The following is a 13,300-nucleotide window of genomic DNA, read 5'->3' on the forward strand; positions in this document are numbered from 1 at the left end:
ATCACTCACCTGTTCCCTTAGTGAAGGTGTTGACAATATCACATGGCAGCCCAGTCCCTATCTTGTTGTAGGCAGTGATGTACAGTTGATACCTTGTTCCACACCACAGGTTGGTCAAGATATGAGAGTCGGCCTTGGACTCTATGTGAATCTCTTCCCAGTCTCCGTGGTCCCTTTTGTAGTTGATCACATAACCTGGAGCAGTTTGGACATGAGTATATTGTAGTGGTAGCTGATTTTGTTTATCTTGTAATCAGAAAGCTAGTAGTTCCACGAGAAAAGTCAGTACCAGTAGTTTTTTTTCTGGTTCCAAAGAGCCCAAAGTTTTTTATGGAGCTGCGCTTGATCATTCTAAAAGGTCCTGGCTAATGAATCAGGTGATCATGATCAGTAACAATGATTTCAAATCATTCAATCAACACCTTAGCTTTAAAGTTGGCGTTGTATGAAATAAAATGAAGTTGTTGCAGATAGTACTTTGCTGTTGATTAATACAAGGTTTATGTACATACGCAATTTCGCGTATCGATTGTGTGAGTTGCTATTGCAGGTAATTTTTCTGATTAACATGTTACCATTTTATAGCTGTTAAATGGACTGCTTAAGGAAAATATTTGCTATTTTGTCAATTGAATACTCTGAAGAAGCACCCTCTTGTCCTTGCTTTTAACATTGAAACATGTTTTAATTTAAAGGGTGTTCCAATATAAAACAAATGGTTTGTATCATTTCAATGTATTCATCACAGTGTATAATTTGTGCATAAACTTAAAAGTAAATGATAAACAACTTTCCTAAGGCTCCTACTTTAGTCACAAATTCTATTAAAAACTGTAAATAAAGTTAAATAGTTTTTTAAAATCCATTCACTTGCACCAAACACACTTGGTTTGGTCAAAAAACAATTTGCTTATCTCTGTTAGATCCCCAGTGAGTAGCCAAGTCATTCATTTGTATTTTATTCATAAATAAGGAAATAATTATGTTGAAATAAACACTGAACAACAAAGTTTTTATACAGCTTGTTATAAAAGTAAACTTTAAGTATCTTTATTGATGAATCTAATCTATAGATAATCTAATCTAATCTTTGTCTAATCTATAGTTACCTAAGATAGGAATGTCCCTCTGCACTTTGTCGGTCCACTTGAGATGAAGACTGTCAACTTCTGAACTCACCACACTCAACACAGGGGGGTCGGGGGGAACTGAGAACACAACCAAAGCAATAATTTAAAACAATGTCTAACTAAGGCTTAAATCTATAATAAAGAGTAAGCATTTAAGTACAATAGCTATTAATGTCAGTTATTAGTGTCTTTATTTATGCATATTTATGCAATGTAACCTAAGAACTATGCTACAAAACTATAAAATTTGCAAACCCCATTCCCATAGTCGTAAAAAACTCGATAAAATCAACTTAAGTTTATATGTTATTTATACCAAATTATAAAAAAATTTAATAAAATGTTCCCTTCAGTGTGTCAGATTGTTTAAATTATTCTTGTTTATTTTTTAATAGCTAAACATAACAATTCCCAAAATCACCGTAAAACAGCTCATCAAGCATACACAACAGTCAGTAGTACCTCTAACATGTACGGTGTAGACGATGTCATCTTTGCCATGAGTGTTGTCAACATGACACGTGTAGTTGCCACTATCGCCATGTTGTATGTCCCGAATGTGCAGGGTACCTTCCTTGCTTACCTGCAAGGAATTAACAACGAAATAAGTCAAGTGTTATTTTCACCTTAAAAAACAAGAAATCTTATTTTTTTGTAAAAGCCCAGTATTTTACATTGCCAAAGAAAAAATATTCATCATGCTGCAAAATCTGCGTTGTAAAAAATTATAACAATCGAACAATGGATAAGACCACAACGGAAATAACTCAACACAAATTCGAGATTATTTTAAATTTACAAATTTCTGTTCGTGCATTCTTTTCTTAAATCTCAAAATACGCTGGTTATGTTGAACAGAAGAAGTTATGAATCCATGTTTCACTTTACAACATAACCACATAAGCATAGGTTTTCTGTGGAAGGCTAGCATATATTTGTGATGTGGAAAGCTCAGTATGGTCCCTTATACGGGATGCGATGATGTGGTGGGATGGGACCGTGTGAGAACGGTGTTCCCGCACTGCGTTTTGTCCAAGATTCCTTTAATTAATTCTAGATGTTATTCAGTCCTTAAGCGATAGTGTGCCTTCTCACACTACAGTAGAAAATTTACGACAACTCAATTGTTTGCAATTTTTTATCAATATCACAGGTTGTGATTTAAAAAGTCCTCAGAAACAGATTGTTGTAGGTAAAAAACCATAGTAAAATACTTAATTTGTAAGTAAAGCTTTCTTCATATTTTATAAGCTATCAACATTCTCCTAATATTATGCTGTTAATTTATACTGTTGTGCAAATAAAATTAGCTGCATTCCACTTAAATCTGTGCTGTTGTTTGTTATTTGAATGGTCTTACATTATTGCAGAATTTCGACATCAAAGTCTCTCATTTCTTAAAAAAAACATTCAAATTGCAATATATCCTTTTACCTGGTATCTTCCATTGGTCTGAAGAACTTTTCCATGCAGTTTCCACATTGAAGTAGGAGGGGGAGATCCAACTTTTTTACATTCGAGTGTCAAATTCTGCTTCCATGGCGTAATGATCTGTCTACTGAATGATATGATTCGTGCTGGCACTAAAACATAAATACTTGTTCAATGCAGTATAACCATCAACACATTAATATTTGGTATGTTTGTAAAGATATGGTAACTAGAGAGGTTTTGGCAGTAAAGTTTATCTGTTGGATTGAAAGTGTGAGTGAGTTAAGTTCTATAAAACGATTCCATCAACCTCGCTTTAGAACTCACCTCAACCATTCCTATTAAGAAACTAAATTTAGATCACACAGTTAAGAATTACGGTCTTTGAGTATCAGCATAGACAAATAGAATAAATATAGACCGTCAGCTGTGCTGCAGTTAGCATAAGTTCTGGTGTCCACCGCTCGGTTTGCCGGGTAATTACGACGCACACCACTGCAGTGTCTGCTGGTCACATACGGCTCCTGCGCTCCTCGCCTACAGCGGTGTGCGCCGTAACTACACGGCACTCCTAGCGGTGGGGACCGGAACCTTCCTTTGAAAGCCTATATTTATTCTATTTGTCTATGGTATCAGAGACCTCATAAAAAAAAAACATGTTATACAAGTCTGATCCTTTTGATGCTTCAAAATGTGTCTATTCATTTAAAAGAAACTGATGGTATAATCAATGAAGTAACAACTTCTAAACAGTGTTTTACACGTTTACTCTCTTATCTCATTCATTACTCATTTTAGAACAATATTCTTCAATTTTTACTTTGTCTATACCAGAGTAGTTTCATATGAAAGATTACTTAACACAAGAAAATCAGCCGATGCTCCGTTTATTCATTGAGATTGAGACCCTTCCAAGGGTCTAGCATGTCACTCTTGTACCTAAGTCTGGAAGACTGAATAGGCTAGCAATCCAATTCAACAAATTAAAACCATAGTTTTTAATTTGTAGGGTTCTGAAGTGTATTTTCATCGAGGATGGTGTACATTTTTGTTTGGCCATGTTGCTAGCCTAGTAGTTGGTGTTGTTGTTCAACGACTTTCGCGTGAAAGGAACAGGTTCAATCCTCAGCATATCCAAAAACAAATTGGGTCTCGGACCGCTTTCCTTGAAAGAGTGAGTTTATTGTAAATGCCATTAGTGGAGACACAAACAAAACAAAAGATAGAAAACCTTTAGAATTTGATAGTTTATCTAGTCGGCTAGATAGCTTACCCTTGGTGGAAGGAGAGATGGTGACGACCCTGGTACTATCACCCTCCCCGACCTTGGTAGAGGCTGTCACCCAGAACTGATATGTGGCACTCTCTTGCAGTCTCACTGTCTCGTGGATCTCACTGGTTGGGCTGAGGATACGCTTGTGAGTCCCCTCCTGGAGGGAAACAAGAATTGAGTTCCAAGAATGAAGAGTAATATTGAAGGAGGATTGAAGATGAGAGTGGATAATGGATAGTGCAGGATCAGAAAGATGAGGATGAATGATATAGGATATGGAGGATGATTCATGGATGAGGTATGATAAGGAAAGAGGATCTAGGATGAAGGATGGATTATTTAGGACATCAAATGGATGATTAAGGTTTATTATTGATTGGGTTTATTATTGATGATAAAAGATTGAGGATGAACAATAAAGAATGCAAAGTAAAGGATAAAAAAAGTAAAAATTATTTATAACAAGGGAGAGGGAAAATGAAAAAAAACCAAAGAATGGGAGACTGGGGATGAAGAGTGAATGATAAATGACTAAGGAGGAGGATGAAGGACAAAGAGCAAAAGAAATATATTGGGCGATTGAGGATGAAGAATGAAAATTGTTAGGGGTGAAATACAGGATGAAGGATGTATACAGGATGTGAACAGAGGATGTGTGAAGACGAATAAAGAATGGAAAATTGGACTTTAAAAACAAGCAATAGCAGGCTTAAAAAAAGAGAGAATGTTACTTCAAAACTACGAGTCAGCCCAAAATTCTAAAAGTTGAATATCCCTCTAAAGCTACAAAATAAAGATCTTATTCAATGAAAGTTGCATGAATTAATATTTAAAAAAGTCTTTGACAACTTCAACTTTTATTGTTTTAAAACTCTTTTACAGCTTCAAATTTCATAGAATTACTTAACAAAAACAGTAAATACATTAATAAAATCTGGAATCTCATTAATAAGGTTTATGTTACCTGGCTTCATCATGGAATTTCATTATTGAGCTGTAATAATTACCTCTTTCCCATCCTCTACAATGCCCATGTAGAAGGTGTAAGCTACGAGTTCTCCGTTCCTAAAGTCCGGCGGAAGCCACGACACCACAATCTTGTTGACAGAACTCATGGCTACCTTGATGTCAGCTGGGGGTGATGGAACTGGGCACAGGAAAAAATGTTTCTAAGTTAAACATCCAAAAAAATATATAAAAATTTAGATAACATTGTAACTACTAGTATTTGATATTTAATCTTGGAAAGAAACTGAAAATCTCCTCATTTTAACCGTCCCAGCATGAAACTTCAAAACGTTTGTTTTAATATTCCAAAGTAGTAACAGTATAGACTTTATTCATAGTGAAAAAATTAAATAGAAAAAGTAAATACGAGGACCGGTGATCTACGTACGATGTACTCGTAAAGTTCCTGAGAGGGGACACTTTGTCAATAGAATGTTCGGTATAACACTTGAGATATAAAAAGATATTTTTGAAAAATAGAGAATGGGAATTTATACCATGAAATTATATGGTTCCAGACGTAATCGTATATCAAAATTAATTGTTTCAGCTGATATTTATGGACCATACATTTATAGGAAAATACTTGATGATATTGGTATGTTTAACAGTAACATTCATGTGTGTAACAAAGAACCCAAGGAAGGGCCTAGGTTTTACGATTATTGTTAGGTAGAGAACAGGAGAGTCCAATCTGGTACAAGAAACACAAAATTTAAAATAATCATATACATTCGAATATATACTTCACTCTCCCTTATAGCATCTCCAAGGAAGGTTTAAGATGAGAAGATATTTATTTCCAGGAAGACGTTGTTGAAAGTATGTTGCCAATATGTAGTTATTAACATTTAATACATTGAAGTGAAATATTCCAATGTTTTTATTAGTTTAATGGTAATGTATTGTGTTTTTTTTTTAGCTAGATTGGACTCTTTTCTAGTTAGGAAAGCCTGATATTCTAACTAATATCCTTAAAACATTTTAAGTTATCAAAGTAGTCTACACTCTGTCCCTACCGTCTTCCTCAGTTCTGCAGTATACAGGTGTGCTGCGCACTCCGTCTCCACTCTGCGTAAAAGTCAACACAGACACACTGTAGTTGGTGTACTTGTGAAGTCCCAGCAGTGTTGTCCTCAATGCATTAGTAACCTTCGTCTCCATGTCGTTCTTCTCTGTAATCCAACATAAACGTAAGCTATCGAATAAATCTTAAAAAAGTTTAATCAGAGGTTATACACAATTTAAGAGAATCTGAAGATAGAGAAAGAAGATGTAAGAAGAGAAAACCGCATGGGTATGGCAGTAGTGTAAAACTTTAAATAGTACATTAGTTAATAATCTGAGTCAAATAATCTGAGTTATTTGAAGTGAAAATATGTATATTATGTAAGTTGGATATAATTTTTGCCATTACTTTCATAAGTTCAGCTGTATTACTTTTGTAAAAATCTAAGTTTGTGTTAATGGATTTTCACTTAAATTGTTTGTTGATTCATAATTAAGGTGTTTCAACATTGTTGTGTATTTATTGTAAATGAGAACGTATAGAGTCCCAGTCAGTTTTAGTACTAAGCTACGTGCATTTGATACTCACCATACCAGTCTTCTGCAGGTTGATACGAGACTTTGTATCCTTGGACCATCCCGTTCCTCCCCTCTGGTGGAGGAGGCTCCCACCAAACCTGCAGACTCTGGGACGTCAGTGCGGAACAAGACACGCCCTCTGGTGGTAGAGTCGGCACTGAGGATAATATGTATTAGCAACTGAGATGGGGACATCGCTGGGTGTGTTTTAATATGAGTGAAGGGTAAGTGTAAAATGGTGTGAGATACCTTGAGTAGCCGTGTTACTGACTAAGACACTGTTTACTTTGCCAGGACCATTATTTCAAAAATATAATACATTTTACAAATATGCCATTTTCTGTGGCAAGTTTTGGAAGTGATCGGCAGACTACGGGCACAATCAATAGATGTGAGGCGCTATCGACATACAACAGATTGGGAGACGTAGGGAGCAATGGGCGGAAGTCTAACACCTTATGTAAAAGATTTTAAAAATCCCACATTTTTCCCCTAAAAATCTTGTGACTTTTGGGTCTCTTCTGACATCAAAATTGACATTAGTTTATTGCTTTACAAAACTAACCTCCCTCCAGGGTCCTGACAGTGACAGGTAAACTAGCAGGACCAGCACCACGACTGTTGTAGGATTGTACTGTGATGCTGTACGTGGTGTACATACTCAGACCTTGCAGTGTAGTCTCACCTCCGTACTGGGCTCCTACCTGCAGATCAGCAACAAGTGAAACATAATAGTCAGGATGGTAAAATCGTTGTGATTCATCTAGAGCTACTGGAAACTGATATTTAACCTCTTCAAATCCTTTACTTGTAACTAACACTGGGTAACAATTTTCTGTTGCGGCAAGTAATTTACCGTGAATGATTTTAAAACTTAACTTTTTAGCACTACCAAACAATTTGATGTTATGAAACTTCAAAAAGACGTGATACCACTTACTACCTAACTAGAATAATATTTTATAATGTAGTATGAAATTCCCCGGAAAAAATTTAAATAGGTCACTTCTGATCCAAGGGATAATCTTATACACTCCGTCAACCATTCACACTACCTCCACCATTTTTAAACTTAGCTCATTGATCAGATAGGACTAAAGCTTTGTCAGTCCATCACCTAACACTCATACCTCCACAGACTTTACGTTAGCAGCTGCCTGAGTAGCCGTGGTCGTGGGGTTTGTAGTACCAGTAGTAGTAGACTCTGCCACCTCCGCGTAGCTTACGTAGTACCCCAGCAGATTGCCGTTCCATAATTCCCTGTCTGGCGGACTCCATGTCAAAAGAATCTCCGTGGAGCTCTTAGCCTTTGCACGAACGTCATGGGGTGGTCCACTAGGCACTGAAAATTATAGTAGTATAGTAAAAAGTCTTGAACAGATGAGAAAGTTGTCAGGGTTTTGTCTTGTAAAAAACTTTTTTTTCCTTTTACATCACAATCTGTAAAAATATAGTTTTCATAAAGTTTGGAAATATCTAATATATAAAATTCTCGTGTCACAGTGTTTGTCTGCAAACTCCTCCGGAACGACTTCACCGATCGTTATGAAATTTGGTGTGTAAATTCTGTAGGTATGCGAATCGGACGTAAACTATTTCCCGTTTCGAAATTCTTAAAAGGGCTCCGCCCCAGTGGCTCTGGAGTTTCCCATGTTAACCTTATGAGAAATGGAATTAATGAATCTTAACAGCTGTTTCAATTAAACAAGTTGGTTCTGTTCTATGATGTTCAATAGCATTAAAGTTACAAGGATTACCAACAGGGTGCAGCACTATTATTTCTTTTACATTTATGACAACAGCTAATTTGCAACCAAAAGGTGAGTGAGCGTAGCAAACGAACTTCAACCTGGAGGCGAGTGAGCGTAGTCAACGAGCTAACCTGAAGGCAAGTGAGCGCAGCGAACGAGCTCCAACCTAAAGGTGAGTGAGCGTAGCGAACGAGCTCCAACCCAAAAGTGAGTGAGCGTAGCGAACGAACTTCAACCAGGACGTGATTGAGCGATGCGAACGAGATCATCTTGAAAATTAAACGTAACGGTACTTTCTTTCCATCGGTCTGTCTTAGGGGAAACCTATAACTTAGGCGATACGAAGTTCGCCGGGTCAGCTAGTCTATATATATAATATGTTTTAAAAAATTTCATAAATATTTTCAACTAACCAACAATGCAGTTCATTAGGTAGAAAGTTTTAGTTGCTAATTATACTTTTGACACATATTTACTCCTCTAAAGGTACCAATGTCGTTTTGAAAATACAGTACATGTCACATCACTAGTTTAGTTTCATATTTAATGGTAGATCGAAGAAAAATTCGAGATGTTACATTTCCAAAGATTTTTTAGCTAGTTATAACTTTGACTCTAATCCTGTAATTGGTTCCTTAATATCTGAAGCTGTGGTTGGATTAGAAACTCTAAATCCTGAAATATTGAAACACTTCTTTTTTATCAATTAATGATAGAAATGTTTAGTAATCCTTTAACAATAACACATATCAGCAACGATGATCTGTAAATGAAACTAAAGGGACATTGCTAATTTAAATTTGACAGCTCTAAACATTTGTATTTAATTTGAAGTTTGCATACTAATAAAACGTTGTAGGTTCATTCATATCTGTGGACAGTGTCAGATTCAAAATCCATAATTAACGTTACCTCATCCTCATGTGATGGAATTTTTTTTTACATAGTTTTATTTACAATCTGTTTTGCATTAAAATGTTCACAAAATCATTTAACATCACTTCTCACTAATAAACTGAGGTAACAAGTCATAGAACTCTCACCTTCCTCCTGGGTGGTAACCTGGATGACCTCGCTAGGGTCGCTGGTGCCCAGACGGTTCTCAGCGAGGATGCGGAAGTGGTAGGACTGCGCAGGAGCGAGGTTCTGTACAGTAGCAGATGTCTGAGATCCCGGGACTACCACCTTGGCTGGCTGAACTGGCCACATGTCTACAACCAAACAGAGCTTCAGTAACTCTACAATTGTAAGAGTAATGCAATGCAACCCCTTGAAGAGACTCTGAGACTATTAATGGAAATATATCCTATTCACATGTTATAACTGTAGCTCATTTTAGAACGAAAATTAACACATAGCTAAACTGAGTCATTAATACATGGGGGTTGTGACAATGAATGTAGTCGATCAAGTTTGAAAATCTTTGGGTGGATTTACCAGCCAACGAGAGTGCTGATTGATTATTGAGTTTAATAACTTGTGAAAAGAAGCTAAACAAATCGAAAGCTTTATAGGTTTTGCACAGTTTTAATATGTATTGAAACAAACCATTCTGAAACACGGCCGCAGCTACATATTTTTCCAGGGGGGGGGGGGTTAAGTCCAAAATTTGCCGCCTTTTCATCACGCAATAAAATATCAGTATGTGTTCTTTAGTTACAGAGGTGTCATAGAGGCTTCCTTAGAGTCCAGCTATAAGTTACATGGCGTTTGATCACTGGAGATTAATAAATCTGATTAGATAGTTAGTCCGCCATTTCGCTTACAGAGCAAATCCAGATCTCAAAGAGGGTCATCACTGTGAGTTATTACACAAAAGTAGATGTTTTAGTACAACAATTAATATACATCTTGAATATATTGTTTACCAGAGACAAGTTTGTACTGCACTATGTAGCTGGTGATGGGACTGTTGCCAGCGTAGGGATGTGTCCAGGACAACTGCAGGGATCTGCTGTGCTGATCATTCACTCGGATGTTCTTAGGCATTTCAGGGACTTCTAAAATTTTCAATCATATATGTGAGTACATGACTAGTATATTCTACAAATAGTATATTGCCAATCAACAGATTTTTGCCAAACATGTAAATGCGGCTCCAGACATGCACCAATCGCCAAGCACGGAATATTTGACGTTCGGCGATCTAATTGTCTTGCTATTCACCGATTAACGAGTAGACGTCAACGCACATGTTTTGTTTTCCGAGCAACTGTTCATTTCTGGAGTATCAATATTTGTTCACTTTGATGTGGGCAAAAATACCGACATTGAACGGGAAAACACGAGCACGAATGTTTGCTGCAAACACCTATCCACACTACTTGGTGCTTGGCGAATGGCGCATGTCTGGAGCCGCCAAACAGATTATTGCAGCTTAATTGATACCCTTTATGTAGTTCAATAATTTGTCTTACATGATGTATGGTTTTACATGATTTTTGCATCAATTAGTCAGTAACAAAGCTACACAGATCATCTCGATCTCACTCCATTCTACACTCATACTTGGCTTTAAATACACACATAAGTGGTGTCCCCAGAGTATGCTTAAACTATTAGTCGAGGCGCTGAGGGGGTTTGAGCATGCATAAAAGTGTAACGAAATTTGACTTTTGATTGTTGCTATGGGTACCTAGTAGATAAAGAAAATCGATGTTGTCGCATTTCTAGGTGGTTAATAACATGGGGGGGAGGGGGTGAAGTTGGGGGAGCCGCCCGGGGGGCCGCCACGCACAAAATAGCTTATATCTCGAGAACCAAAAGTCATATGAATACGTTAGACATGTCAAACTGTGCAGAAAAATGCATTCTACAAATAGATTATGTAGTAGTTTCACGGAAATTCACAAGAAGTTACTAAAAATTATATATTTTTAATTTACGATAAGTATAATCAGGAGTATAATGGTTTTTGTTGTTGTTTAGAACCATTAATTTTTTAATTGACAACTTTTGAGAGTAGTACACTATAGGTAAATAGTACTTCTGTATAATGAAACTATTGCGGTACATAACTTAACAGATATACAATCCTCAGATCCAATAAATATAACACAAACAAAGGCGCAAAACGCGTCGCGGTCATTGTTCCTGCTGCCGTAACTATTAACGGCGAGTACAGTTCAAGCTGAGACTTATATTATACTTTTAGAAAGATAGAGATTCTGAGGATTCATTTTCATATATATAAAATAGTATTGAGGGACTATTATGTAGCGAGAAATATACTTTGTAAAAGAAGAGAGTTAAAAAAAAATTGGTAGTTGAACGTTTCCATCACCTGACTAGGCTGCACAATTGGTGCATGGTGCAACAGCTGTTTCGGCGATCGCGTGAAAGGTAGTGTAAACGATACGAGTAGAAAATGTTAAATACAAGCCTTGGCGAGTGCCTTAAAAACTTCTACGAGTGTCGTCAACACTATTTACGCGAGTTGTGTGCATTAATTAACCAGCGACAGTATTTTAATTACCAAAAACCACTACTCAAAACTTAAAAAGAGAGGTAATTTTTTCTTTACCCATCATTGTCTCTGACAGTAATGGAACAAATCATCACACCAATCGTTAACGATTGAATTGACCTGAACAGCTGAAGTTATAGTTGAAGTTCGAAGCATTCTAATTTTACTTCTTATCTCTCAATCCTTGACCCTATCTGGGTACCAGTGGTGGTTATATTTTGGCCCTTTTGTAGTCGTACCATATGATTCATCAGAGAACAGTTACATGCCCATATAAGTAGATATCTATTATATATTATGTTTCAGTGATAAATTTAGAATATAATAATATAAAAATATATATTTTTCAGCAATGTTTTTAGGCGTAGTAGCAAGAGGTTTGCAATTTTTTGGATTATTCAAATTAGAAATGTCTAAATCAACCCACAAAAATCATAAAAAATAATGTTTTCATCCATATTATCCAAATGTTAAGGTTGTGTAAAATATGATTCCTTACGTAGAAATATCAATTTTTTTTTTTAATACGCATAAAAATTAAAATTATAAAAAACTACCAAACTATTTTAATTACCAAATTGTATTTAATTGTTGTATGAGAAATAAATTTATTGCATCAACAGTAAATAAATATTATACTGCTGTAATAATTTAGTATTTTCAAAAATATTTTTAATAGAATAATTTAATTTTTACCATATGTTTTTATTTTTATCAATATGTCAATCCATCTCTCTTTATCAAACCTTGTATAATATATGGCCAAACAAACCAATAGGTAATTGATTCAATACATTATAATATAGAATATTTTCAAATAACCTTATTTCATGTAAATATATAATAACCTATAACCTTATGTAACAAAGTTGCTTCAAATTCAATATAATTTTACTTAAATAACTTGTCAAAATTCAAATTTAGCTCTATGGCAAATGAAAATTGTTATAATATATGTGTGAACAGTGGCCTACAATTTTCTGTGATAAAGTCAGCATTTTCATATGTGAATGTAACAGTGCATCAAACCTTCCTCACTTCTAAGAGTGCTGAACTAGTATGAAGATATAAATTGTAAACTGTATATTTTAATATAAAAATTTATAAAAAAAGTCCATATATTTGGAATAAATTAGTGAAATTTGATTAAAGAAGATCCGTCCTTGATACAAACATTAATAACTACACAACATCAAGAAATTTAACTGTGAAGAAGACATCAATTTTGGTGAGATCACTCCAGTAGACATTTTATTTCCTTGGATCGAAGCCATTACAACATTTTTAAGCCTAACTTTTGAACTTTTGTACCAGAATTTAAAAGTCAAGAAACTAATAGAAGCTTATTCAGAACATAAATTAATTCAACCTTTCAGAAAATAATTCGAACATAATTTATATTTCAAAACAAAATTTAATTAGGCTATATATAATCACAAGATTAAATTCAAACGCCGCTCGATCACCCCACCTGGGATAAAAATCCATGCAATATAACCCCTCAACCTAAATTAGAACTATTGTAATAGGCCTAGCCTAAAGCGTAAATTAGTAAATTCATTTGCCATTTGCCACCCTTTGTAAACTTTTATTGTGAACCCTTAGTTTTTTCTTTTACCATCAATTTTGTATTGTAATGAAATAAATTTAAGTT

At 35.4% G+C, this 13,300-nt stretch overlaps 1 protein-coding gene across 4 annotated transcripts in view; it reads right to left on the bottom strand.

Annotated features, from left to right (window-relative positions):
- Positions 1 to 13,300, bottom strand: part of LOC128996372 (cell adhesion molecule Dscam2) — a 190,050-nt gene that overhangs the window by 15,390 nt on the left and 161,360 nt on the right. For all 4 annotated transcript variants that reach the window (XM_054421668.1, XM_054421666.1, XM_054421667.1 and 1 more), the window contains exons 22-33: positions 10,049 to 10,180; positions 9,224 to 9,391; positions 7,560 to 7,771; positions 6,995 to 7,133; positions 6,440 to 6,586; positions 5,862 to 6,017; positions 4,842 to 4,981; positions 3,835 to 3,991; positions 2,565 to 2,713; positions 1,593 to 1,713; positions 1,110 to 1,208; positions 10 to 195 (exon numbers count right to left, since the gene is read on the bottom strand). In XM_054421668.1, the coding sequence (XP_054277643.1) occupies positions 10 to 195; positions 1,110 to 1,208; positions 1,593 to 1,713; positions 2,565 to 2,713; positions 3,835 to 3,991; positions 4,842 to 4,981; positions 5,862 to 6,017; positions 6,440 to 6,586; positions 6,995 to 7,133; positions 7,560 to 7,771; positions 9,224 to 9,391; positions 10,049 to 10,180 (1,806 nt within the window). The remainder of the gene's footprint in view (positions 1 to 9; positions 196 to 1,109; positions 1,209 to 1,592; positions 1,714 to 2,564; positions 2,714 to 3,834; positions 3,992 to 4,841; positions 4,982 to 5,861; positions 6,018 to 6,439; positions 6,587 to 6,994; positions 7,134 to 7,559; positions 7,772 to 9,223; positions 9,392 to 10,048; positions 10,181 to 13,300) is intronic.

The sequence above is a fragment of the Macrosteles quadrilineatus genome, unplaced genomic scaffold (assembly GCF_028750875.1).
Source record: "Macrosteles quadrilineatus isolate MER2022 unplaced genomic scaffold, UCM_ALF_1.0 Scaffold_6__1_contigs__length_79288215, whole genome shotgun sequence".
In the NCBI taxonomy this organism is placed as follows: domain Eukaryota; kingdom Metazoa; phylum Arthropoda; class Insecta; order Hemiptera; family Cicadellidae; genus Macrosteles; species Macrosteles quadrilineatus.